Source organism: Onychostoma macrolepis, chromosome 11, assembly GCF_012432095.1.
Source record: "Onychostoma macrolepis isolate SWU-2019 chromosome 11, ASM1243209v1, whole genome shotgun sequence".
Lineage (NCBI taxonomy): Eukaryota > Metazoa > Chordata > Actinopteri > Cypriniformes > Cyprinidae > Onychostoma > Onychostoma macrolepis.
Genome location: NC_081165.1, coordinates 12,154,775 through 12,178,652, shown reverse-complemented (window position 1 = coordinate 12,178,652; position 23,878 = coordinate 12,154,775). Strand labels below are relative to the sequence as shown.

General features: G+C 36.9%; 2 protein-coding genes across 4 annotated transcripts in view; both read right to left on the bottom strand.

The window, feature by feature from the left end:
- xxylt1 (xyloside xylosyltransferase 1) overlaps positions 1 to 402 on the bottom strand; it is an 80,993-nt gene extending 80,591 nt beyond the window's left edge. For both annotated transcript variants that reach the window (XM_058791877.1, XM_058791876.1), the window contains exon 1: positions 230 to 402. The gene's annotated coding sequence lies outside the window, so the exon portion shown is untranslated. The remainder of the gene's footprint in view (positions 1 to 229) is intronic.
- An 856-nt stretch (positions 403 to 1,258) lies between these two features.
- Positions 1,259 to 23,562, bottom strand: pik3ca (phosphatidylinositol-4,5-bisphosphate 3-kinase, catalytic subunit alpha). Of its 2 annotated transcripts, none has more exons than XM_058791859.1 (21): positions 23,173 to 23,562; positions 22,163 to 22,267; positions 20,511 to 20,922; positions 19,632 to 19,841; positions 18,073 to 18,323; positions 17,371 to 17,616; positions 17,085 to 17,170; positions 13,803 to 13,908; positions 12,183 to 12,335; positions 11,713 to 11,847; positions 9,849 to 9,973; positions 9,479 to 9,725; positions 9,285 to 9,388; positions 8,965 to 9,136; positions 8,095 to 8,201; positions 7,456 to 7,577; positions 7,295 to 7,373; positions 6,967 to 7,137; positions 6,728 to 6,845; positions 6,481 to 6,635; positions 1,259 to 5,654 (listed from the first exon to the last, which is right to left on the bottom strand). In XM_058791859.1, exons 3-21 carry the CDS (start codon positions 20,860 to 20,862, stop codon positions 5,384 to 5,386), a joined length of 3,210 nt encoding a protein of 1,069 aa, XP_058647842.1. In that variant the 5' UTR covers positions 20,863 to 20,922; positions 22,163 to 22,267; positions 23,173 to 23,562; the 3' UTR covers positions 1,259 to 5,383. The 2 variants fall into 2 exon arrangements, with proteins under 2 accessions (XP_058647842.1, XP_058647841.1); XM_058791858.1 differs by having other exon boundaries at positions 23,204 to 23,562.
- Between the last annotated feature and the right edge of the window lie 316 nt (positions 23,563 to 23,878).

Genomic DNA, 23,878 nt, shown 5'->3' with positions numbered 1-23,878 from the left:
AGAGCAATTTCATGGTGTGTTTTCGTCAGTCCGAAAGAACGACATTATTTTTGGTGAACCGCACCTTTAAAAATCATTCAGGTCAAATGATAACTTCAAACAATAAACCTTCAAAGGTGTCAGCTCTAATACATGTCAGCAGCAGAGAATATTTAAGTATGCATATCCATACATACATGCATATTAATCTTGCAGCAGGATGGCATGTTACTGCACATGATGTACTTACCGCCGTCACATGACACACTCAGCATCGCGCGACAACATCAGACACCTTCACTTCTGCGGACAGCAAACTATAGCAGCGAATCACGAAAGAACAAAGAGGGAGAAATGAATTCGCAAAGAGAGAGGACATGTGCAGGCACGAGACATCTATTCTGAACACTTGCCCCTCTTACATCACCGGAAGTTCAATAGTTCATAATAAAAGACTCGCAATCACGTGGTACATCAAACATTTTTATTTCTGTTTTAAAGTGCGCCATAGATAAAGTAAGAAAGGAAACTTTTTTTCAAACTGAGAATATACAAGTGTTTATTTTTATGTTGATTTGCTCATCAAATTTAAATGTATGAGATTTATTTTTGGGGGATTTATTTCCATTTCATTATGGATGACATTTTGATGAAAAAGTAAAATACATATACACACTCACATAGATTATTTTTCATATAATTTAACAAAATCATTTAACAAATCACACACACACACACACACACATAGACAGAGAAAGAGAGAGAGAGACAGAGAGATTAGTTATATAGACTGTATCATCAAGGATTTACAAACTAATTTAAATAAATTTATCTCAATTTATTTTTAAATATATAACATATCCCTATATATAAAAGATTCTTAATACATATTTCTATGCAACTAATCAGTTACTTATAAGTTAAATGTGTAACAGATCAAGCAAAATCTTTGTCTGGCCTGTTGTTTCACTGTCACCATCAGCTTTTTTACTTGTAGTCAAGGTCTGGTCATCAAGCTTGTCTCAAACTGTCCTAGTCTAGTTACTACATGAGTGTAAACAGTTGATGTCAAGTCATTCACATACATGAACATGAACAGAATTAGTCAGATTCATGAAAATTTTCTTGAAATATGTTTATTTGTACATAGTCACATAACACTCAAAATATTGAAGACAGACTTGATACAAAGCTACTTTTAAACTCAGGTGCACAATGAAATTGAATAGAAATGAAGACGAGGTTTTGTAACTGATGGCAGTTCATAGATGGTTTCTGATGAGTGCAGTCATAGGCCAAAAAATCCCTTACATCTACCCAAAAAAAAAAAAAAAAAACCTTTAACTTTTCTCTTTTTTCCATTTTTTTTTTTTTTCCCCTTTTTTTTTTAAATCTCATGCAAGGAAGTAAAGAGGTAAAGAAAGTATTTGGCCCGCTATATATAATTTTATAATAGTGAAAGTAAAGAAAATTATATCTTTATGACATCATAACAACACATAAATGAGTAAAATGCAACAGCAATACAGAGAGAGAAAATGTAACCACTCAAAGCATTTTAAAAACAAAACAAAACAAAAAATGCTTTGACCTTCCATTAAATAGAATTTTAGACTTCACATAATGGCAAACAAATTTATACTTTATTTCTCGTTGAATTTAATTGGTAATTTTTCTCTCTTTTTTATTGGTGTAGTAGAGTTTCTAACTGTAAGAGACTCCAGACCAAACCATTGAAACATTCACAATCGGTATGAAATTGCCTATGCAAGTAAACCTTCAGTGCTATGTAACATTGACGGCTTTGTAGTCGACACACAAAGACGGTTCCGAGCGATGATTTTCAAGTACAACAACTGAAACTTATTAAACATTGTTTCGTTTAACTCCTTTTTTTCTCATTTTCCTGTGTCATACAAAAGACTCCAGAATTTCTGCATCTCAATAGTTTGTTTGCAAGTCATTAAAATTATTAAAAAGTAAATTAGAAAGCTACGGATTACATTAGACGTTTATGAATGGGCTTTTTAGCGGGTCCAGCCCAAGTAGATCTGTAACCTGTACAGAGGAAAACACGTAGTGAACACAACCATGCATTAAATGGCTTTAAGAGAGCTAACATAAGGCTGCTTGCCATGACTAAGCTCTAACATAGCTGATCTCAGTTTCAGGCAGTAAATGAGCACGTAGGGTTAAAAACACATGCAGGAGACTAAAGCGTCCCTCAGGACCGAAGGCAAAGAGAGAAAGAACAAAGTACGGAGGAATACAAAGTGCAAGAACCACCTGCATACATCAGTCTGACACCAAGTGTATATCTGTTCATTTGTTTACTGCATATAAGAGTTACAATGTTTGCAAAAAAAATATGCATAAATGTGGAATACTACAATAGTAAGAATTCAGGACACCATTTTAAACTTAATAACAGTAGAAAAACAAACTGTCGTTCATTATGATTTGCATTGTTAGATGTTGCCCAGTATTTAAGCTGAATTTAAGCTCAGCAAAGACCTCGTCAGACTGTAACATGGAAATGAGCATGTGTTGTTTCCTTCAGTTTTTCCTACATAGATCAATCAGATTTTCATCTGATCGTTAATATCTCAGGTGGTTATGCAAGTATGATCACTGACTTTCCTTTTGAGGAAAAGGCAACGTACAAAAAACGGTGAGAAAAATAGTACTCATGGGTTTCCTGCCAGTAGCCATATATCCATTTAAATAGCACAATTGCACCTCATTAGTAAATGTACATTTTCACAGCTTTAAAGTAATGCAGAAACACGACAGGGGCTTGGATTAACCGACAAGAGCCGAGGAGGAATAGAAAGAGAAAATCTGGATCTGTGCCCAATGAGAGAGTTCACCCTAAAAAGAAAATTGTCACCATTCATGTTGCTCCAAACATGAAATATGTTTTGAAAAATGTCTCTGTATTTCAATACAAGTCAATTGGGCTCTTCAAAATATCTTCTTTAGTGTCAGAAAAAAGAAAGACAGGTTTGGAACCACATCAGGGTGAGTAAATGTTTTTTGGGTGAACTATCCCTTTAAATGTGGGATTATTTGTTTGGATTCGACCTGCTAAAGTGATCCAGAAAGCTGGTAAACCAACAGGCGAAGGGAGCAGCTCGAACATAACACTGCCATTACAGCCCTAAGCAAGGCACTTAACCTGACTCAAAAGGGCACTCATTACTTAGTTCATTTGAAAATGTCAAATTAAAAGATAACTACCTTTATTTTCTTTTTCTCTAGCTTGCTCAGCCCTGTAACGCCACATTCGAGACATCCCGCACCATGAAACATTCACTATACATTGTCTGCTCTAATGAAAAAAAGAGACAATGAGGGGAAACAGAATGCGTATATATACACACATATATATATATATATATATATATATAGGTGTGTGTGTATATATATGCATATATGTATATATATATATATATATATATATGTATCTGTAGTTATTTTAATGCACTGTACTGTAGTGTCCTCGGTAAATGATACTTTACCAGTGTAATCCATTTGAAGCATCCAAAAGCCATTTCACCATCTAAAACATCCGTTTCGTCTATATAATCTTTCAATAGGTTCAACTACATAGCACCATCTTTCTTAAAGAAACAGTCCACCCCAAAATGACCCAAGTCGTTGAAAACCTGTACGACTGACTTTCTTCACACAAAAGAAGATATTTTGCACAATGCTGATAATCAGTCAGTTTCAGTTTCCATTGACTTTCGTTGTATTTTTTGCCCATTCTATGAAAATCAATAGAAACCGAAAAGGTTTAGTAATCAACGTTTACAATAAATAACGAAAGAGCTGTCATTTTTGAGTGGACTATCCCTTTAATGCTTCACACACAAACTACGAGTTGTAAAAAAAAAAAAATGTCAGGCTAATAGGAAAGGTCTTGCCAGCTTTAGCGTAGTAAAATAAAGTACCCAGAGGTACATCGACTCAACTGAAGGGGAGAAAAAGCTATTTTGTTGTTTCGTAAATGCTCAGTGTCAAAGCACCGACAAGTGTTTGCTTTCCTGTGGCATGCAAGGGCACATGGAGAAGAATATCAATTCATACTATGCGAGTGTATTAAGGCTTCATATCTGCACACTGCCAGGGCATCTGGTAGGACAATCATTACTCTGCGCTGCTCAATCGCACCGGACAACCAAGAAAACACAGAGAGCCGATAACCTGGATTCCTGTGATGTTTTGCACACTGGAACAGGAAAAACATCATTGATCTGTAAGGAATAAAAATGAAAATATATGTCCTGATTAGTGATATAAACTGATATATATCAGCCAGGCCATTCATTTTTAACCCACTGACTGACAACCTTGTAAAAAATAAAAAATATTCTGGGTAAATATTGTGTAAAATAAGGGAAATCAGCACTCATTTGCTTACTTCTCACCATCAGTACTGGCCATCAAAAAATTCATATCCATAGTCCTAAAAATGAATATTTCTTTCTACCATGAAACCTGCGCTGTTATTGTGTAGTGCGTTATGTGCATATTGAGAACACAAACCATGTCGTTACCGATGTCTCTGAAAAGTCTGTATAAGGAGTATGAGACTCATGTAGTGCTACTGTGAGGCCAAAGTGTGAGTTCGTAATAAAAAGGAAATAAAAATATTCACGTCCAGTGCATAATAAGGTATTCAGGCTATCATTTTAGCTCACTGTGCATATAAGGAAGAAAAGAGAACGAAACCTTATCATTCGTCTATTATAAACCAACTGAACTCAAAGGACAGGAGGGCAAATCGAAAATCAGCACCATCAGATTCATACTGCTACGCCTCGGGCTGCCTTTCGCGGGGTTAGTGTTGGTTTTGAGAGGAAAGGCCAGGTAGCAGACCAGAAAGTTTCATACCCTGTTTTTCTAGAGTTCTCAGAGGTTCCGTGCATGTTAGAAGGCATTTGTAGTTTTAAACAGGAAGACATGAACATCCCCACAAAAGCTCCTGAAGAGTGCAGAACTTTTTTTTTTTTTTGTCTTCAATGGTTTGTTTTCCGAAGAAAAAAATATATATTAATAATAATAATAATAATAATAATAATAAGAATTGACTCTCCAGGAAAAGAGCAGCACAATGTGGAGAGAAAAAAAACTGGGACAAAACTACAGCTATAACATACAACCACTCCGGACGATGATGGGCAAGAGATGCCTCACATGGGGAAAAGAAAAATAAACAAGAGGACAAACAAAGATGTCCTTCCAGGTTGTTTTAGTGCTCTGAAGGTCATTTGTACATGAGGTTTTGGTGCTATGGTTCTCCATGGCATAAATCAGGCAGTGCGTCCTACAAAAAGGGTCTTGTTTCTGCCTGTTATCCGGCCCCAAATTCCACCAGTGGGCTGGGATCTGTGTCGGCTCAGTTTTGGGCATGGTGTCGGATGGTGTGAAAGATCCAGTCCATCTTTGTGGTCCATCCACCATGGTGAGCGTCATTCATTTGCTTCATGAAATAGTCTAGGGCCTCCTGCTCTGTTTTGTCCAGTGCCAGGGTCTTTCGGATGTAAGCGATGTCATCAAAGGACTGCAGCTCTGGCATGCCTGAGCCCAGCATCATGGAGAAGAGATTTATGAAAAGGTTGGCATGCTGTCTGATAGCCAAGTAAGCCTTGTAGCACATCTCCTGGAACCTGTAGGGGGAGACAGCGAGACGTTCAGCTTCCCTGCTGCATAGGTTTTTGGTTAAATGCATGAAATAAGGTCTGTGGTTAACACAAGCTCAACACTCAATAGCTCAAAATATAATTGTAATATAATATAAATAATTTGTGATGATTGTAATAAGGCATCAAAATTCAGAAAAGTGTTCATTTGTAAATATTATCTTGATTAACCAAACATGTAAGAATCAAACTTTTGTTGGTCACAGAGCGATTTTTCGCGATAAAAAAAAAAAAAAAAAAATCCTATTGCGTTTTTGTAGGGGGAGTGATGCTAACTTCCATGTTGGCCTACAAAATTGTCACTCCTGCAGTGCTCTAAAGATAAATCTACTAAATTTAAGATGGCAAAATTCTAAAAACATTAAAACATAACTTAATACTCAAATCCTGTCCTTCCACCAGAGACCATTTTATCATTGGTTTAGTTTTTGCAAGTGGAGACATGGACGTCTACTCCTCTGAAACACAGTGATAGAGAACAAATCCTGCTTTTTTGAAGCATCCTTTGAGTCCCGACTAAAGCAGAGATTTGTTAGAAAGCGGAAGTCTGGAGAAGAGGCAGGAAACTTGGCAGCCGGCTGGCTGTCAGAGCATTGTTGGAGGAGGAAAGGCTACTGGGACGGAGGCCCGAGAGGCCCATTTGAAAGCCTCTATTGTTCAACTCAATCTCTAATTGTCTCAGATAGTTAGCTGCCTGCCAATTACTATGTTAATGTTGAAAGACAAAGGATTTGTTTCTGTTAAGCTCACACTGGAAAACAATTGGCAATGCTTCCACCATACACATACGCACCTCTCAAACTCTCTGGTTTTAGTGCACTCTTGGGTTCCTCCTTTGCTGATCACAATTAAGAAGTCTTGAGTTAAGACGAACGGCACTCGCTCTCGCTTGTAGCCAAACTTCTTCTTCTTGTGGTCCAAAAAGTGACCAAAATCTATATGAAACAGCTGCAGGGACATAAGCAAAAGGTCAGTATTAGAATACTGATAATGACTGAATGTTTCAATGGCATTAAGGCATCTAGAAATCAGGTCTATACCTGCCCATCATCCTTCACCATGATGTTACTGTTGTGTCTGTCACCTATGCCCAGAATGAAAGTGGCCACACAATAGCCAGCGCAGGATCGTGTAAACAAGTCGATGGCCATGTCATACCTATTAACACAGATGATTTTGTTATTGTATATTTGAATTGTGCATTGTACATTCATTTTGAATTTAAATGGTGAAAGTAATTATTTAAAATAAAAATAATATAATAATAATCACCACTCACATCTCGCCCTTGTTCTTGTCCTTTAGCCACTGATGCAGTGTTGAACTGTTAAACTGCAGTGCCCCTTTTAGACCTCCTTTACACTGAATCTGCATGATGGTGTGGGAACTTCTCACTACCTCGATGAGACCCACGCAGTCTCCAATAGACAAGCAGCCATAGGGGAGCATTCTGGGATACCAAAAATTTGAGAGTTAATACAAAATTCGACATCTTGGCTGCAGGAAACTAAGAACAACTTAACATTAATATGTGGTTAACTAATATTTGTTTGACTGAACAAGGTTTTGGTTACTAGGCAAAATGTTTTACCACTACACCCACATACCTCAGGTCCAGCCCCTGATTTTGCCAAATGTTCTCCATTATTCTGATGATCTGAAGTGTCAGCATGTCTTGCCGCAGGTCTAAGGAAAGTAAAAGGTTTTGTTTTTTACCATACAAAATAGAGACAATTCATACTAAATAATTTTTAAATAATTATCTTACCATCCCCGTTTTTGAAGATGATCTCATTGTTTTGGAAGAGAAGTTCAGACATGATGTCAGGATTTTCCCAGTTCAGCCAGAGCGGTCTCTTGGCAGAGGACATGATTCTGCAGTCTTCAAGTCTACAATGCAAACAGAAAAACAATGTTAGAAATTAAACAGACTACCATTCGAAAGAGTCGGGTAAGTACGATTTTTTTTTCTTTTATGCTCACCAAGGCTGCATTAATCTGATCAAAAAGACTAATATCGTGAAATACTAATAACATTTCAAAAATATAATTTATTCCTGTGATGCAAAGCTGAATTTTCAGCATCATTACTCCAGCCTTCAGTGTCGCACGATCCTTCAGAAATCATTCTAATATGCTGATTTGCTGCTCATGAAACATTTCTTATTATCAATGTTGAAAACAGTGGTTCTGCTTAATATTTTTGTTGGAAACTATGATTTTTTTCTTCTTTGATGAACAGGAAATTTAAAAAAAACAGCACTTATTTGAAATGGAAGATTTTGTAACATTATAAATGTCTTTACTACCACGGTTAATCAATGTTGTAGTAAAACCGACATGTGCTATCCCTGCTAAGTGAAAATACATTCTCTCAGCTGTAAATGCTGCGCAAGTTGGTACTCACCGTAGGTTACCCAGCTGGTGGGCAGGGTTGAGTGGAGAGGTGAAATTTTGGAGTGCATCCATGTAGTCCGGTCGCCTCATCTGCTCCACCAGGAACTTCATTTGCACCTGAAAAACCGAATCAGTCAATATTTAAAAATATTTTTCTAAGTTCAACATCAGGGAAATGAATGATCTCAAGATTTTCATTTAATTCAATTTTTTATTATTACTCTATTATCTACTGCCCTATTATTGATTTCCTAATACACCAGGAGACAGGTGCAATAAAATTAAATGAAAAATAAAAATGCATTTATCCATCATTTTATCATATATTAAAAGTGTTGAAAAAAAGTTATTTATCTCTGTAAATGAGTTTATTTTTTTATCAAATTGCAGATTCTTTAATCCATTTATCCACATGCTAACAGCTGCTTATTTGATTTTTTAATTAATTTCAATCGATTGATTTTTTAAATTTGTTTATAAATTTCCAAAGTGATTTACTGATTCCTAAAATGATTTTTCAATTATCAAATAATGAGCATCACATTTGAGCCCCCATAATGAGGAGCTTCTCACACTGATGCACAGAAAAGCCATCGGCCTCATTAAACCTGATCCAAGTTTTTCCTCAGCAAACGCAAAACAACGTAATTGATTCAATCTCAAGTTCATTACGTTAACAACATTGAGTGGAATGTTTAAGGTAATGCCTGAGTGCTTTTTAAGGATCGCCTCACAGAGTGGATGTTGTATCCTCTGTAAATGTAATCTAACAGCTACGGTTTCATTTGCAGTGTACGTAAATACTCTCCTAATATAACCTCACGTGCCCATGCACCTACCTACTAATAGGTGAGGCGAGAAGGTCAAAGTCTGAGTTTACCTTCTGAGTTTCATCCTTCTTTTCCTGTTTGAGAATGTCTGTGAGGTTGATGAGCTTCTCCATGGCTTCCACCTGTCTGCTCAGGTGCTTCAGGTACATGCCACATGCCCGACAGTACGACTCCAGCAGCAGACCAAACCGCTGACTCACGGTTTTATTGTGCATTTCTGACCTGCAACCCAACAAGATAGGTTACAATTTAACTTCATTTGGAGCTTCAGGACATTTACATCAGGACCCCCACACTTGACATCAGGACATTTACATCACTGTACGTAAAAGCCTGACAGAAAAGAGAACAAAGAGAGGAAAATGCTTACTTCAAATGCCAAAAGAAGAAGTGCCCAATCCTCTGGTTGGTTAGAGCTTTTTTCAGCAGAAATCGCACCAGTGGGTTATCAAGATACTGCTCATACTTCAAAACCTTAAACAAATGAAAATCGAAACATTGAAAAATCAACAAGTAAACACAATAAGGCCATTTATAATCAATAACTGAATATATCAGTCTTACCTGAACCAGCTGAATGAGGTACTGTGAGAGTTTGTCATCAGTCAGATACTTCTCAAGGCACCGAACTGCAAAGTCTCGGATCATTGGATCAGGATAGTTGCAGTCAAGCAACTCCATGGCTTGTTCAGGCTTTATTGCGGGCCAGTCTTTAAGAAGACAATACATCTGTGCAACTTCATCCCTGGAATTCCATTTCACTGCCAGGAGAATCTTTGGCAGGATTTCTGGAATATTTACACAATACTGCCTAAAGTAGAAAACACAATTACCGTTTTAAATAACTTCAAAAAATAAATTCAAAATATAAATAAATTAACTTTTGTGCCAATGGACACCAAAATGAGGAGAGCTTATTGCTGCGTTGGACTACCTGTGTCTCCATAAGAAGTCTTTTTCCTGCTCAGTGATCTCAGAAAGCGGGTCCCTGTTGCTCAGCTGACGAAGTTGCTCTATATCTGTCTCCGTCATGGCATGGTCTCGAGCCAGTCTGCTGCTCTGTTAGTCAGATGAGAAATTCAATTAATAAACAGAGCAATTTCACAAAGAAAACTGCCCTTGGAAAGGAACCTACACTCATATTTCATTAATGCTTAATTACTAATTAATATTTAAAATATTGCAATATTTATAAATGTTTGACTTTTTTTTTCCATTTTATATACGCATTACCATTCAAATGTTTGAGGTCAGGAAGACTTTAAGAAAGTAATACTATTCTTTAGAAACGACACTTCATTATTCCACAAAAATATTAAGTAGGGAAACAGCATTGATAATAATAATAATAATAATAATAATAAATGTTTCTTGAGCAGCAAATCAACATATCTGAATGATTTCTTAAGGATCATGTGACACTGAAGACTGAAAATTCAGCTGACAGTCATTTTACATTGTACTAATATTATTTTGACTGTATTTTGATCAAATAAATGCAAGACAGACCTAATATGACCTCTGTTATCATTAAACAACACTGTCTGGTTCTGTGGAAGTGATGCATCAGTGATTTTTAACAAGAAAGCAGTAGTTCAAAATTAGTGATGCACGATCATGATTTTTCATGGCCGATTCCGATTTTTTACAAGCAAACCGATTTTTTTTAATCAAAGCAACAAACAAGAAAGAATGAAAGTATACATAAACAAGATGTTTATTTGGTATTTAACAGGCCAAACTGGGTTTTGGCTATTGAAAATAACTGCACAGTAAGTAGGCTACATTAAATACAAACATTGGTACTGACAAAAGCATTTAGCTTTTGTTTTTAAATTGGCTTGAATCTATAAACTGGCCTTAAATGAAAACATTAACTGTAACCATGTAATTTTGAAGGCAACAACTGCATAGTTCCACAATCCAAACAGCACAATCAAAACACATTCAACACTTCAAACAAAGATGTTACTTAATCAGCATTCAGCATTTGTTTTCATTTTTAAATTTGGTATAAAGAAAAAAAGGTCTTTACCAGTGAAACTAAATAAAACCAAAGTTGGCTATATGAATATATTATTCCAAAATGTTAAATCAAATAATGTTTAGTGCAACGAGTAAAACAAAGATGCTGCAGCAGGTGCTTTTTAAATCAAATTAAGTCAATGTAATTTTAAGGTAAAATAAAAAATAGGCCTAATCATCCTATATCTTACAGAACTGATGTTTACTTCTGGTTTTTCAAAAGTGCATACGAGTTCTTCTTTACAAAAACAAGCATTTCAGCTTTGTCACAAGTAAGTCTGTTTCGTTTCTCATTCAACACGTGAGAAGCTGAGCTGAACAAATGTTCACTGTCTAAGCTTGTGCAGGGCACGGACAGGTATGCTCGCGCAACTTCAGCGAGCGCAGGAAAGCGGCTCTTATTTGTCCGCGATTGTCTGCAGACATTGCAGATTGCAAACTTCACGTCCTGCGCACAGATTTTGAAATACTTCCACACAAATTACATGTTCGCGAATGATTAGGCCTACAAATGTAGTCTGTGCACGCGGGCGCACTTCTGGAAAAATTGATAAGTCAAATCGAAAATCGAAAAGTGGATGGTCACTGCTGAGCTTTATTACAAAATTAAATAAATGAACATGATAATTAATAATTGAAATAATGACTCATGAGGTGACCGTAGAGAATGACAGAGATGTTTCTCATGCTCCACTGGCTTGTAAAGGGTATTAATAGCAGCAGGAAGTGTGTCACTATAATTAATTAATTAGGATGTGTGTCTGTAAGCTCACCTGTCCAGACTGGCAGTAATTGTATCCCATCTCCCTGGATATTATCCAGTTAGCGTGATCCTCAATCGTGGCCATGTCAGGGAACTTAACGGGTGAGCTGAAGTGGTCAAACTCCAGCTCTAGACATGGGGTTTCCTAGTGCAAAAATATATAAATACATAAATGAAAAATACAGCCTAACGCTCGTAACTAAACAACACTTTAAGAACTAATACAGTTTTAGTATCTATGCCGTTACACTCCTTAATTCAGTATTAATTCTGTATTTTGTAGGTAAGGCCATAAGACTAAGATTTTTCTCATAAATAAAAAAATAACTAAATAAAATTATAAACACAACACTGAATAAACAGATTTAGACCAGACGCTCTTGATTATCCATGTCACCTCAGATTAGACAACACAGAGGAATCGTATTAGAGCTTATTAAAGTGGTTTAGTGCTCAAAGAGGTTATGCAAGAGAGGAAACCTTATTAGGGTTGGAGCCCGTGACCCCAATGGGGTTGAGGAGGTCTTCTAGGCCGTGTGGTACTGGCCACAGGTTCAGTGCCATCTTTCCTGAGACCAGAGTGTGTGTATAGTCAAACAGGTTGACATTTCCCCAGGCCAGTGGACAGTGCTCCTGTAGAAGATCATTTAAATATTCATTTCTGAAGCAAGCACCATTAAAACACTGTAAATAACCATTCTGAACTGTATTCTCACAAGGGTGAGGTAAGAGTAGAGTAGTCTTAAATACATTGTTATTTTAGTGTAATTTATTATAGGCTTTTTGTCATATATATATATATATATATATATATACACACATACATACACACTTTTTAGTTTTAATTGTAGTCATTTTAGTATTCAACAATTTCTCCTCCTCCATGTCCGTCTTCGACGCCCATTCAATGCGTGTGCATTTGTCTACTTGCAAACAAGCCGCAGTGCATCCGGGTTCTACGTCAGAACGCCGGCTCCTGCGTCAACAGCACAACACGCATGTGTCGTGATACTCTTGATCACGCGTCAAAGATTGACACGGCAGAGAAGAAATTGTTGAATACAGCTGTTATTTTTGTTTTCTTTGCACACAAAAAGTATTCTCTTAGCTTCATAACATTAAAGTGATACTCCTCCCCAAAATGAAAATTTTGTCATTAAATCACTTACCCCCATGTCGTTCCAAACCCATAAAAGCTCAGAAAAGTATAAAAAACATCACCAAAATAGTCCATCTGCCATCAGTGGTTCATTGTGAATTTTATGAAGCGACGAGAATACGTTTTGTACGCAAAGAAAATAAAAACAACAACATTTATTCAACAATTCGTCTCCTCTCTGTCTCTCTGTGTCAGCGTAGCGCCATTTTGGAGAGCATCCGATGGACACAAAGTGCGTACGCTATTCTCCGTCATCAGTAACGCATGGATACGTATTGTAAGTTTATTTACGCTTTGATTTGAACGAAAACAGCGTATCCATGCATTACTGATGACAGAGAATAGCGTACGCACTTTGCGTATGCACTTTGATGGTAGATGGACTATTTTGGTGATGTTTTTTATACTTTTCTGGGCCTTAACAGTGTAATTTACTTGGCAGTCAATGAGACAGTCACAAGCCTCCCGGTTTTCATCCAAAATATCTTAAATTGTGTTCCGAGGACGAACGAAGCTTTACGGGTTTGCAACGACATGGGGGTAAGTGATTAACGACAAAATTTTCATTTTGGGGTGGAATATCCCTATAAGGTTGAATGTCACATGGACTATTTTAACAATGCCCTTACTATCTTTCTGGGCCTTGAACGTGTCAGTTGCGTTGCTGTCTATAGAGGGTGAAAAAGCTCTCAGATTTCAGCAAAATTATCTTAATTTGTTTTCCAGAGATGAGGGTGACATGAGGGTGAGTAATTAATGACAGAATTTTAATTTGAGTGAACTATCCCTTTAAACTTATTTCAATTCAAGTCAACATTAGGTAGTTTTTCGTTTAAATGTTTTCATTGAATATTTATATTTTAAGCTTTATTTAAATAAAAAAAACTTTTTTAAATAGTTTTACTCTACAATAACAACACTACAGAAAAGCAAGTCATTACCTCTTTTGCCCCCTTCCTTCCTTTCACAGAGCAGATGGAGAGACAGAGGCGAGCCGCCCGGGGGATGTCGGGAATGTACATGTCATAGGTCAGCCACTCGTTCCACCTGGAAACAGAGAGAGATAATGTCAGCATTCTATCAGTTTTTAAAATGTATCATTTTGCATGTCAAATGTCTAACACTTTTAGAAGTCATAATATAGTGCATGACATCAGGGGTGTGGCAACCTCCAGCCACCACTGGCACACAGAGGGCACATTACTGGTAGAGGTTGACCGATTCATCGGTTTTGCCGATTAATCGGCACCGATAGTTGATTGCCGCAACTATCGGTTATCGGCAAAAATCCGAGTGGCTGAGAAGGGTCCGCTGGCATTATACAGTACGAGAGCGGCCTCTAGAGGCGGAAATCACTGACAGCACGTGTTGTTTATTTTGACACGTGACACTGTGCGCTGCACAGAGCAGGAAACTCCAGACTCGCATTTAAATACAGCCGACAGAAAAGCCTGCTGCGGAACAGAGCGCCATTCACATAGTTTTCTATTAAATTACATTATATTTGTCCCAAATCGTTGTGAATGTACATAATGACTTCACCCTAGGCTATAAATTATGTATTGTACATTTTTCAGCAAAACATGCGTCTTTCTGTGGCTCTAATTAAAGGGGTGGTTTACTGTTTTTTTTCTAGGCTTGATTGTGTTTATGGGGTGCAGTCTAACGTGTTCATGCTTCATTTTTTTACAAACGCATTATTTTTCATATAATTTACCTTTATTCCACACCGTTCTGTCCCTTCTCTGACAAAAGCCTCAATTACTTTGTTTTTATGAAGCCCCTCCCTCAGAAATACATGATGGGCTCTGATTGGTTAGCTGGCTCAGTGTGCCCTCAGCTCAGCAGCATGTTCTCCGGTTGTATTATAAACAATGAGTTATAACAATATAGAAACGTCTATATTGCTTATCAATTTGAGCCCGATTGAGACGCAGAGGATATTAGTGAAGAGGATCGCGCAGAACCTGTGCAAGCAGGGCTCTTAATGGTATGTTTGTTTGTTTGTTGTCTCATACGTTTAGATACGCTGTTATTATGCTACTGCTTATGTTAGCTTTTAATATATGTTTTTATTCTGATTAAAGTTTTAATACAGTACCGCAACCGCACACGCGTCCATGTATAACGCTTCTCATTGCTATGTGAAAATGTATAATTGGAACAGTTTGTTGGAGCTGATCTGACGATCTGAATGAGAGAGAGAGAGAGAGAGAGAGAGATGCAGAGCAGGGCGACGCGAGGAACAGTATTAAGAACGGCTGTTTTAGAACATTGATTTTGAAACTTGTGAATCCATTAGAATCGATAGAAGACAGAATCGCGATTCATATATGAATAGATTTTTACGTGCACCCCTAGTTTACTCTTCCTCTTCTCTAAAGCAGCACAGCATGGCCTCGCCCCCTTCTTACATGTTCCCGAGGGCGGGGTTTATCTGGGTCAGTGACGTATCAGACCCGGTAAGTAGTTCGTTGTAGTCCCTTACCAGCCGTTTTTGTAGGCATTAAACTTCCAGAATTTTAAGACATCTCTGTTTGCATTGAACTTTCAGCGCTGCAACTTTGTAGATGTTGTTTATGCTCAAACAGCAACATTACACACTAACTAACATTAAAAAAGTGAAATTGCAATAAACCACCCCTTTAAGTCTGTATGCTTCATATAGAGAGCTGTAATAGATCGCAATTTCTCTTTCCACTTGCTCTGTTTTTTTAAACACCGAACTTCAAACTCATTTATGCCACATTGTTCATTTTTGAAGCAAACTTATGTTTGTTTGGTTGATTAAATAAATTGTTTTAGACCACCACTTGATTTGAACGCAAAGCGTCTGGTGTGTGTGTGTGTGATACCTCTGAGTTCTCCTAGATGCAGTGCTGCGCTTTTGCCCGGTGTGTGACTAACTTTTTTTTTTTTTTTGATTAGATAATTATCAAGTGTTAAAAAATAGAAGCAAATAATGTGTGTGAGTACACATACAATATTCATATGTATGTAATTTTAATGCTATGGCCTTGTGTAGATATTTAAACATGGCCATCTTTAAGTATGACTGTTGAAATTAAATGGTAACACTTAACAATAAAAGTCCATCCGCAGCATTAATGAAAACTGTAGAAGTATTGTTCCTTGTTAGAGTGTGTTCATTTCAACATTCACAATTAGCTACTAATAGGCTACATTTTAAAATTTTTAAGTTTCTTCTTTTAACATTAGCAAACTACGAAATAACTTTAATGATCAATATAGTAAATAATATTAATATTTTTATTCATTTACAAAGTATGGGTCAGTACTGTTACTGCTTTTTTTTTTTTTTTTTTTAAATAGTAAATCACTAGCTTTCTTTCAGTATCCATTTTGAAAACTAGTGTGGTCCAACCTAGCTATCAGTATCGGTAAAATCCACTATCAGTCGACCTCTAATTACTGGCATACGGGAGAAATTAATGACTAATTATCATATGGCCAGTGCCTACTAGACCGAAGTAAATCTATTTACCCACTGACAGCATGGACCTATTGGTTTCAATGAGTGGTACAATGCCACTCACACACTCTGCAGTGAATTTAGCATAAATGAGGGGGATATGTTGAAATGAGATGAGGTGGGGTGTTTGTGTCACAGTGATTACCAAGAAAAATGACACTTCATCTCAGAAAGACTGCAGACTCATACACTCGTTTGACATTTAAAACCAGCATAGCACATTTGCATACTTCGGTTCACTTTGGGTTTTTACTACATTACAAAGAAATATGGAAGTCTGTTTCTGCTATAGAATAAAAAAAATTAAGATAATTGCAATTTTCTTATTTTACATTTCATCTCGCAATTATGAGATAACATCTTGCACTTTAGACTTTTTCCACAGAATTAGGAGTTTATATCTCATAACTGCACTTCATGAACTTAATATGTGATTCTGTGCATTAGCATAAATACGAAATGGAGTGTACCAAAAAACATTTTTGAACAAAATATGCATTTTGTAATACAGACAGACCCTTTCATCCATGTATTTAGGCTCCTGTTAAAAAAGATATCAAATCAGAATTCTGTTTAAAAAAAAGAAGAAGAAAAAAAAAAAAAAACTCATTCATAATTGTGAGAAAGAATTGTGTGATAAAAGGTTTTTTAAAAATTCCATGGTGCAAACAGACACTTTCTCTCTATGAATCAACTGTAGTATCAGATATGACAAGTGATCACATGGTACCTTGGGTTTGAACACGGCACACGCTGTGTGTTGACATTATCACACAACTGTTCTCCACCATGGTAGATCCCTGTCCGCACATAAATCTGAAACAAAAGGTAAAAACCTATGAGCAAACAGCCTCAAGAAAACGCTAATGCAGAAAGCTCACGCAATAATTAAAAGAAACACACCAACAGCTTCCTGTTCTTTCACAATGTGAAACTTCTGCTATCTCACCAAACACTTCCCATGAGCTTTGTATAATAAAAGACTTTCAGAATACAAAAATACATAAGTTACGCACCTTGTCAATGTCCCGAATATTCACATTAACGTATGTGGCACAGAGGACCCGTATCCTTAGAGTACTGTTAATGGTCCAGAGGGATTTGGTGGAGGCCTCTCCGTTCATGTAAGGCGTGGCGGTGGAGATCCGGCGGGCGTAGGAGGGCATGGTGAAGTTGTCCATAGGCAGCTGAGAGTAAAGGCTGTCCTTGGACATAAGCATGAGGTTTGGCAACCGACCCAGCATAATGCAACTCCGTACATACTGACACAATGAGAAAGAGACAAACAGAGAGATATTTCTTACATAAAGCCACATAATCAGCACATCTCATGGACCGTAAAGTCATCCAAAATGTCCAGAGCTATTTTTACTGTTCTAAACACTAATTCTGGCAGTACTTTTTGTTGGGACGATACAAAACTTCAAATGGAGCCGGATACTGAGACTCCTCATTTGCATTCTGTGTACTGGCAGATTTTGAGATAATGAAAGCCTGAAACAAACACATGACCCGTGCCAGAACCCTGAAAAATCTGAGACGACTAGACATTTCAGATGGCTAATTAATCAGTGCCCAAACCATAAATATGTACTGGATAAAAGCAGCGTGAGAACTAAAAAAAAAAGGAACACTGAATAACAGATGGTTATTCAAGAACATATATGCAATTGTGCGCGTTTGAGGTACTTTAGTGAGGCTAAAAATCACCTAAATACCTTGTACTGACTGATGGGGTACTTTTCCAACAGATACTCGTCACAGCCGCAGACTTTCAGGATGTATTTGCCCTGATATTCTTGCACGCACATCTTTAGCTGCTCGGCCGACAGCAGCATGCTCCTTGTCTTCTTCCTGATGGCTTCGGCGATCACCTGCTCAGGTACGCAGTCGTGATTGATCTTAAGTGTGTACTTTTGCTTGTCGTTGTTGGGTGAGACGATCACCCAGATAACCACAATGATTTGACCTAGTGCACAAATAAGAAGATTGGAGCGTTAACAGGAACAGCATTATTGAATTGATTCCTTCAGGCATCGAGCATGTGAGAACAAACAATTAATCCCACATGGCAACTGAGTGCATTAAAAAGAAAGTCTGAATGTCGAATACTTCCCAATGAAGTTGTCAGGGAATTAATGTAATGGAGTTGTTGTGCATACATTCCTCCAGGCTAAGAGGAAATTGAGTGCAAAAGCAAAAACAAGCATCACATGCTTCATGACTACTACTACTACTACAACACAGTCCCATTCACATAAGAAAGAAAGCAGAATTGCTGCAATATAAAACTTCCAGCAAAGACTCGACGCTTTAAAGATTACTACTGGTTACAACCCATAAAGAAGCATTCCATGTCGTTTTCAACCTCAGAATCAATGTGCTGCATTTGTGGCATGCTGTCTTTTACCACAGCCAATAGTGTCGACTGGTCCGTCAGTGTGTATTAACAAAAACACAATCAAAGCCAGCAGGCAGTTAGGCAGCACAATTAAAAGAATGTACATGCAACATGCAAAAACTGTTTTGAAAGTACCTCTTCAATAATGTGCTAGCATAAGACTAGCATGGTAAATCATAAAATCATTGATTATATTTGAAATATTTTAATTAATCTATATTTTCCTAAAAATTTCCTTTATTTTTAAAAATGATATTTAATTATTTTATATTAATACATTTTAATTCACTGTAAAATAAAGATAAAAATTATTTACTCAGACATTTTAAAGCATGGGAATTAGGAATATTTCTGAGGAATGATGCAAAGCAAATTGTTAAATCGATATATTTATTTTTTATATATATATATATTGGTTCAAAATAAGTGAAGTTTACATTAGGCAATATATTAAAATATCTCAGATTTTTGATGCTCACAAGTCATGACACAAACACGACACAATACCGGTCTAAAAACAAACAAACTAGGCACTAAAAAAAAATAAAAAATAGCAAAACGCTGACTGATGTATACACTTCGTATTGTATATGAATATAATAACAGGAATGGGACCTAGAATCATAATGCACTGTTCTGCAGTTGAGTTCTGCAATCTCTGCCCAAAGAAACCACACTGGTAATGCATAAGCAGAAGTGCCTAAAAAAGTTGTCTCACTTCGAAAGAACTAAGAACGTCATAGCTCAAGAAAGACTTTTTTTATCTCTTGAAGAAAATGTGAATTTACATGGTCAAGCCTCATTCAATATTCTGGAACTGACAACATGCCACAACTTGAAATATCCCAAAACATTCTTATAGATGTACAAGCCTACCTTTGTCTAATTTGCCATATATATGCTTTGGAAGCTCTGGTGAAGACTCCACGTTAGGAGGATAAACGTATAGTGCTCGACTGTGTGGCCCACTGGCATCTCGTAGCTCTACTGAGTCTTTGCAGACATTAAGAATATTTCTCCTAAAATCCTGCACCTCAGGATCCTTCACTAGATCAAACTCGCACACCGGCATGCCGATGGCAAAACCTGAAACACACACACAAAAAACACCATCTTAGAACATGGTCAGAAGAGAAGACAGAAAAAGCTTCCAAATCAAATACGATATTATTCAAAGTTTAGGGTCAGTAAAAATACAGTATAACAAAAATCAGTAAAACAGTAATATTGTGAATAACATTACAATTTAAAACAAATAACTGTTTTCTATACATTTAAAAAAATTTGAACAAGTAATTTATTACTTTGATGGCAGAGCTGAATATTCCGCATCATTACGCCAGTCTTCAGTGTCACATGATCCTTCAGAAATCATTCTAATATGCTGATTTGCTGCTCAAAAAACATTTCTTCTTACTGTCAATTTTGCAAACAGCTGTGCTGCTTAATATTTTTGCGGAAACCATGATATTTTTTGTATTGTTTAATGAAAGGGCAGTTCAAAAGAACAGCATTCATTTTAAATGTGCAATATTATAATTGTCTTTACTGTCAATTTTATCAATGTAATACAAATTTTGCTGATTCTAAGCTTTCGAATGGTAGCACACATTTTTCAGAAATAGGGATTTGGGGAAATTTGTCAAATTTGTCATAACTGATTTTAAATTCATGTGAAATGCTTTGAAGTTGTTTCAAGTGCTGCATATATGCATATAGTAAATAAAAGAAAAAACAGCCCGTGTGTGGTCTTACCGATTTCTCTGTTGAGGATTTTTTCCTCTCTGTTCCCTACAGGTTCTATGACCTTTAGGAAGGGCTGGAATAGCCGAAGGTCACAAAGTCTTCTCGTCTCATCGTAGAACTCCTCACGTTCTGCCTCTTGCGTTACACTGACGAAAATATAGGAGGTCTCCTCCTGCAGCAGGTGGTGGAGGGGGTACTTCCTAGCCTCTTTAAACAGTTCATGTTTGATTGTGATGAGAGTGGCCTCCCTGAGGCATTCTAGTGTCAGGATCATGCCATTGGGCAGCAGACAGTCCACCAGAATCCTGGGGGGCATCAAATGGATGCCCCATAGTTCTCCCGAGGAGGGTCTTGGAGGCATGATGTGAAGTCCTCACAATCTTCAAAAGAAAAAAGAAAAAATCTCCAACCTCCGTTTCTCCTGAAGGGGAACAGGACAAATAAAGCATGTTTTGGCAACACGTCTGACATCATGCACTGTTTTTAATAAACTCAACAGATAAGACAAAATGTTCAGCACTGCAAACTACACCTCAGATAAACAAGTCAGCATGTCCAACAAACAAATTAGGTCTTGAGAAACAAAGTCAGTAACAAACAGGAACATAGATCGCAAACAAGCATAATAAACTTGGATGTAAAAATGGTGATGCTACTCATTAACCTGTGTTATATATACTCTACCAGTTTGGGGTCTGTAAGAGGTTTCCACAAACATATTAAGCAGCACAACTGTTTTCAACATTGAAAATAAAATTAAGCAGTAAATCGGCATATTAGAATGATTTCTGAAGGATCATATGAAACTGAAGACTGAAGTAGTGATGCTGAAAAATCAGCTTTGTATCACACAAATAAATTACATTTCAAAATATATTTCAAAAAACAAAACAGTTGTTTAAAACAGTATGTATTTTTATGTAAAAGCAGCTTTGGTGAGCATACGAGGCTTCTTTCAAAAAACATTTTAAAATATCTTACCAACCCCAAACTTTTGAATGGTACCTAAAATACACACACACACTAGTACTAAACCATGAAGACAAGCGAGTCATTTAATGAGTCACATCACTTACATCAGTCTTAATAGAAAAACATGCTTACAGGAAGTTCAGTAGAACCCAACATCACTGAGCAATGACAGAAATGTATCACTCTGTGAGAGAGGAGCGATATTTCCACACAACATAGAGCCAAAAACATTTGGCACTTCATTCTGAAGTGGATGACTTGTTTTTCCTTGCAAACATGTGCCAACAAAAAGACACCCTTATGCATCTCCTGGGTGTAATGCTGCTGAAAGCGATTCACTCGTCTGACAAACAGCATCTTTCACCATGTTAATGTGTGATCTGAAATTATTGGATTTTAAAACTAGGCCATGTGAGATGAACACGTCAGATCTTTTGTTCTGACTATGCTCCCATGCAGTTCTTCCAGTTTATTCATGTAAAACACCATGCAAATGTTTATTACAGAGCTTTGTGAATCTTGGTACAGCCACGGTTGTAACCACTTCTTGTTTTCACACTTTTTATTGCTTATTTTTTATCTCTTCACAGTAATAAAAACTAAAAAAAAAAAAAAAAAAAAAAAAAAAAAGGAGAAAAAAAAAAAACAGAAGAATCAATAGTTTCATAAGATTTGGTATTTTTGCTTACCTTGGTGTGATGTTAGGGCCACTTGTAAAAGTAAATGTCCATCATAGTTCAGATCTCATCTGATCTGCTTGCTTTATAACTTCTCTTCAGATCCACTGAATTATACTGTGACAACAGCAAGAAGGACAGACATTCAGTGTCTAGTGGAAAGTGTACCAGCTCGCTCAGTTTAGCTAAAACAACTCAACCCATGCCAATGGGTATCCACCCATTGGATACCCATGCCAACACTACCAACCACAACAAACCTCCACAGCAGTGTTTAGAGTGACAGAGATGGGAAGATAATAAGATTAAGAGGTTTATCATTCTTGCATATGAATAGAATAAGCCACAATGACAGAGAACCACTTGCTAAAATTAACTATTTATAGATACATAAGTCAAGTTTATTACAATAACTTAATGTTATGTTCAAGTTTATTAGTTTAAACCACTAGTCAAAACAAAGAAACCTGAATCATGACCGAGCAGAAACATGCACTAATATAATAGGACTATTACACACCGGCTTAATACTAAGTTACACCGTTTGTTTTCATAAACAAACAAACTGATATTTATTATAAGAATGTATTGAAGTATTTTAAACCATTAAAACATGTTATAAACGTAATATATCTTATTAAAGCAGAAACACATTTGGAAAGCTCATATACATGATCTAATTAGCCAGCTAGCAATCCCAGACAAAACATACTAATGAAAAGAACACTGCCATTTATATTTGTCAGAGTTTTTAAAAACTCCAAAATAAAAAGAAATCTCAGTTGGCGTGTAACTAAATCATTAAAGACGGATTATTTCTTTAAACAACAAGATATTGATTCCTTTAGCCACCTAGCCGCTAGGCTAATCCGCTACAGCTAACCCGATAACTTTCAAATAAAATATGCTGTAATATCCCGCCAATGACGCTTCATTAGATTTTACCCTGAAACGACAAATACAATTTTAAAAGACCGCCAGCGTTGTTATTCAAGCAATAAATGAATAAACACATATCTCACGTTTATGTGTATAGCTAATATGGGTATGTACCGAAGAGTTGTTGTGAGGTAATCCGCTGTTGGTGTTCAGTCGCTCGGTCAGGACTGTAAATCCAGGGCGGGGCTTTGCTGGGCCTCTAGCCGCCCCGCTCTGACACACACCGCCTCTCCATCATCACAGCAGCAGCGGCGGCGGATCGCGAGCAGTGTTTTCACACAAATCATTCATCACTGAGGGTGAAAGACGAAATACATGCTGTCCAACATCCGATGGATTGGATAAAAATCGTCAGGAACGCTGTCACGATGGAATAAGGGAGGATCCTGTGAATAAATAAGCACCAAAGTGGCCGGATAGGTAAGAGGGAGGGTGACTGGCTTCTAAAGAGGGAGAGGGACAGAGAGCGAGGATGACAAACCCAGTGAACTCCTTTTTTTCCAATCGATCATCTCACTGTGGTATAGGATAGCCATATATTCAACAAACACGTGCTAAACAAGCGAAATAAAGTGTGAATCTTGTCAGGAACCCATAGAAATCGTAAATCCGATCTTTTATGCCATCTTCAGACTGCAAACATGCTTGTGAAGCTGCATATATACACGAAAATGTGCCTTTAAACAGACTGCTTGATGCTACAGGCACACAAGAATCGCAATTGCATAAAAGAATTAAGAATGGGAGTGAATATTTAAAAAAATGTTTAAAATATTAAATTATTAATAA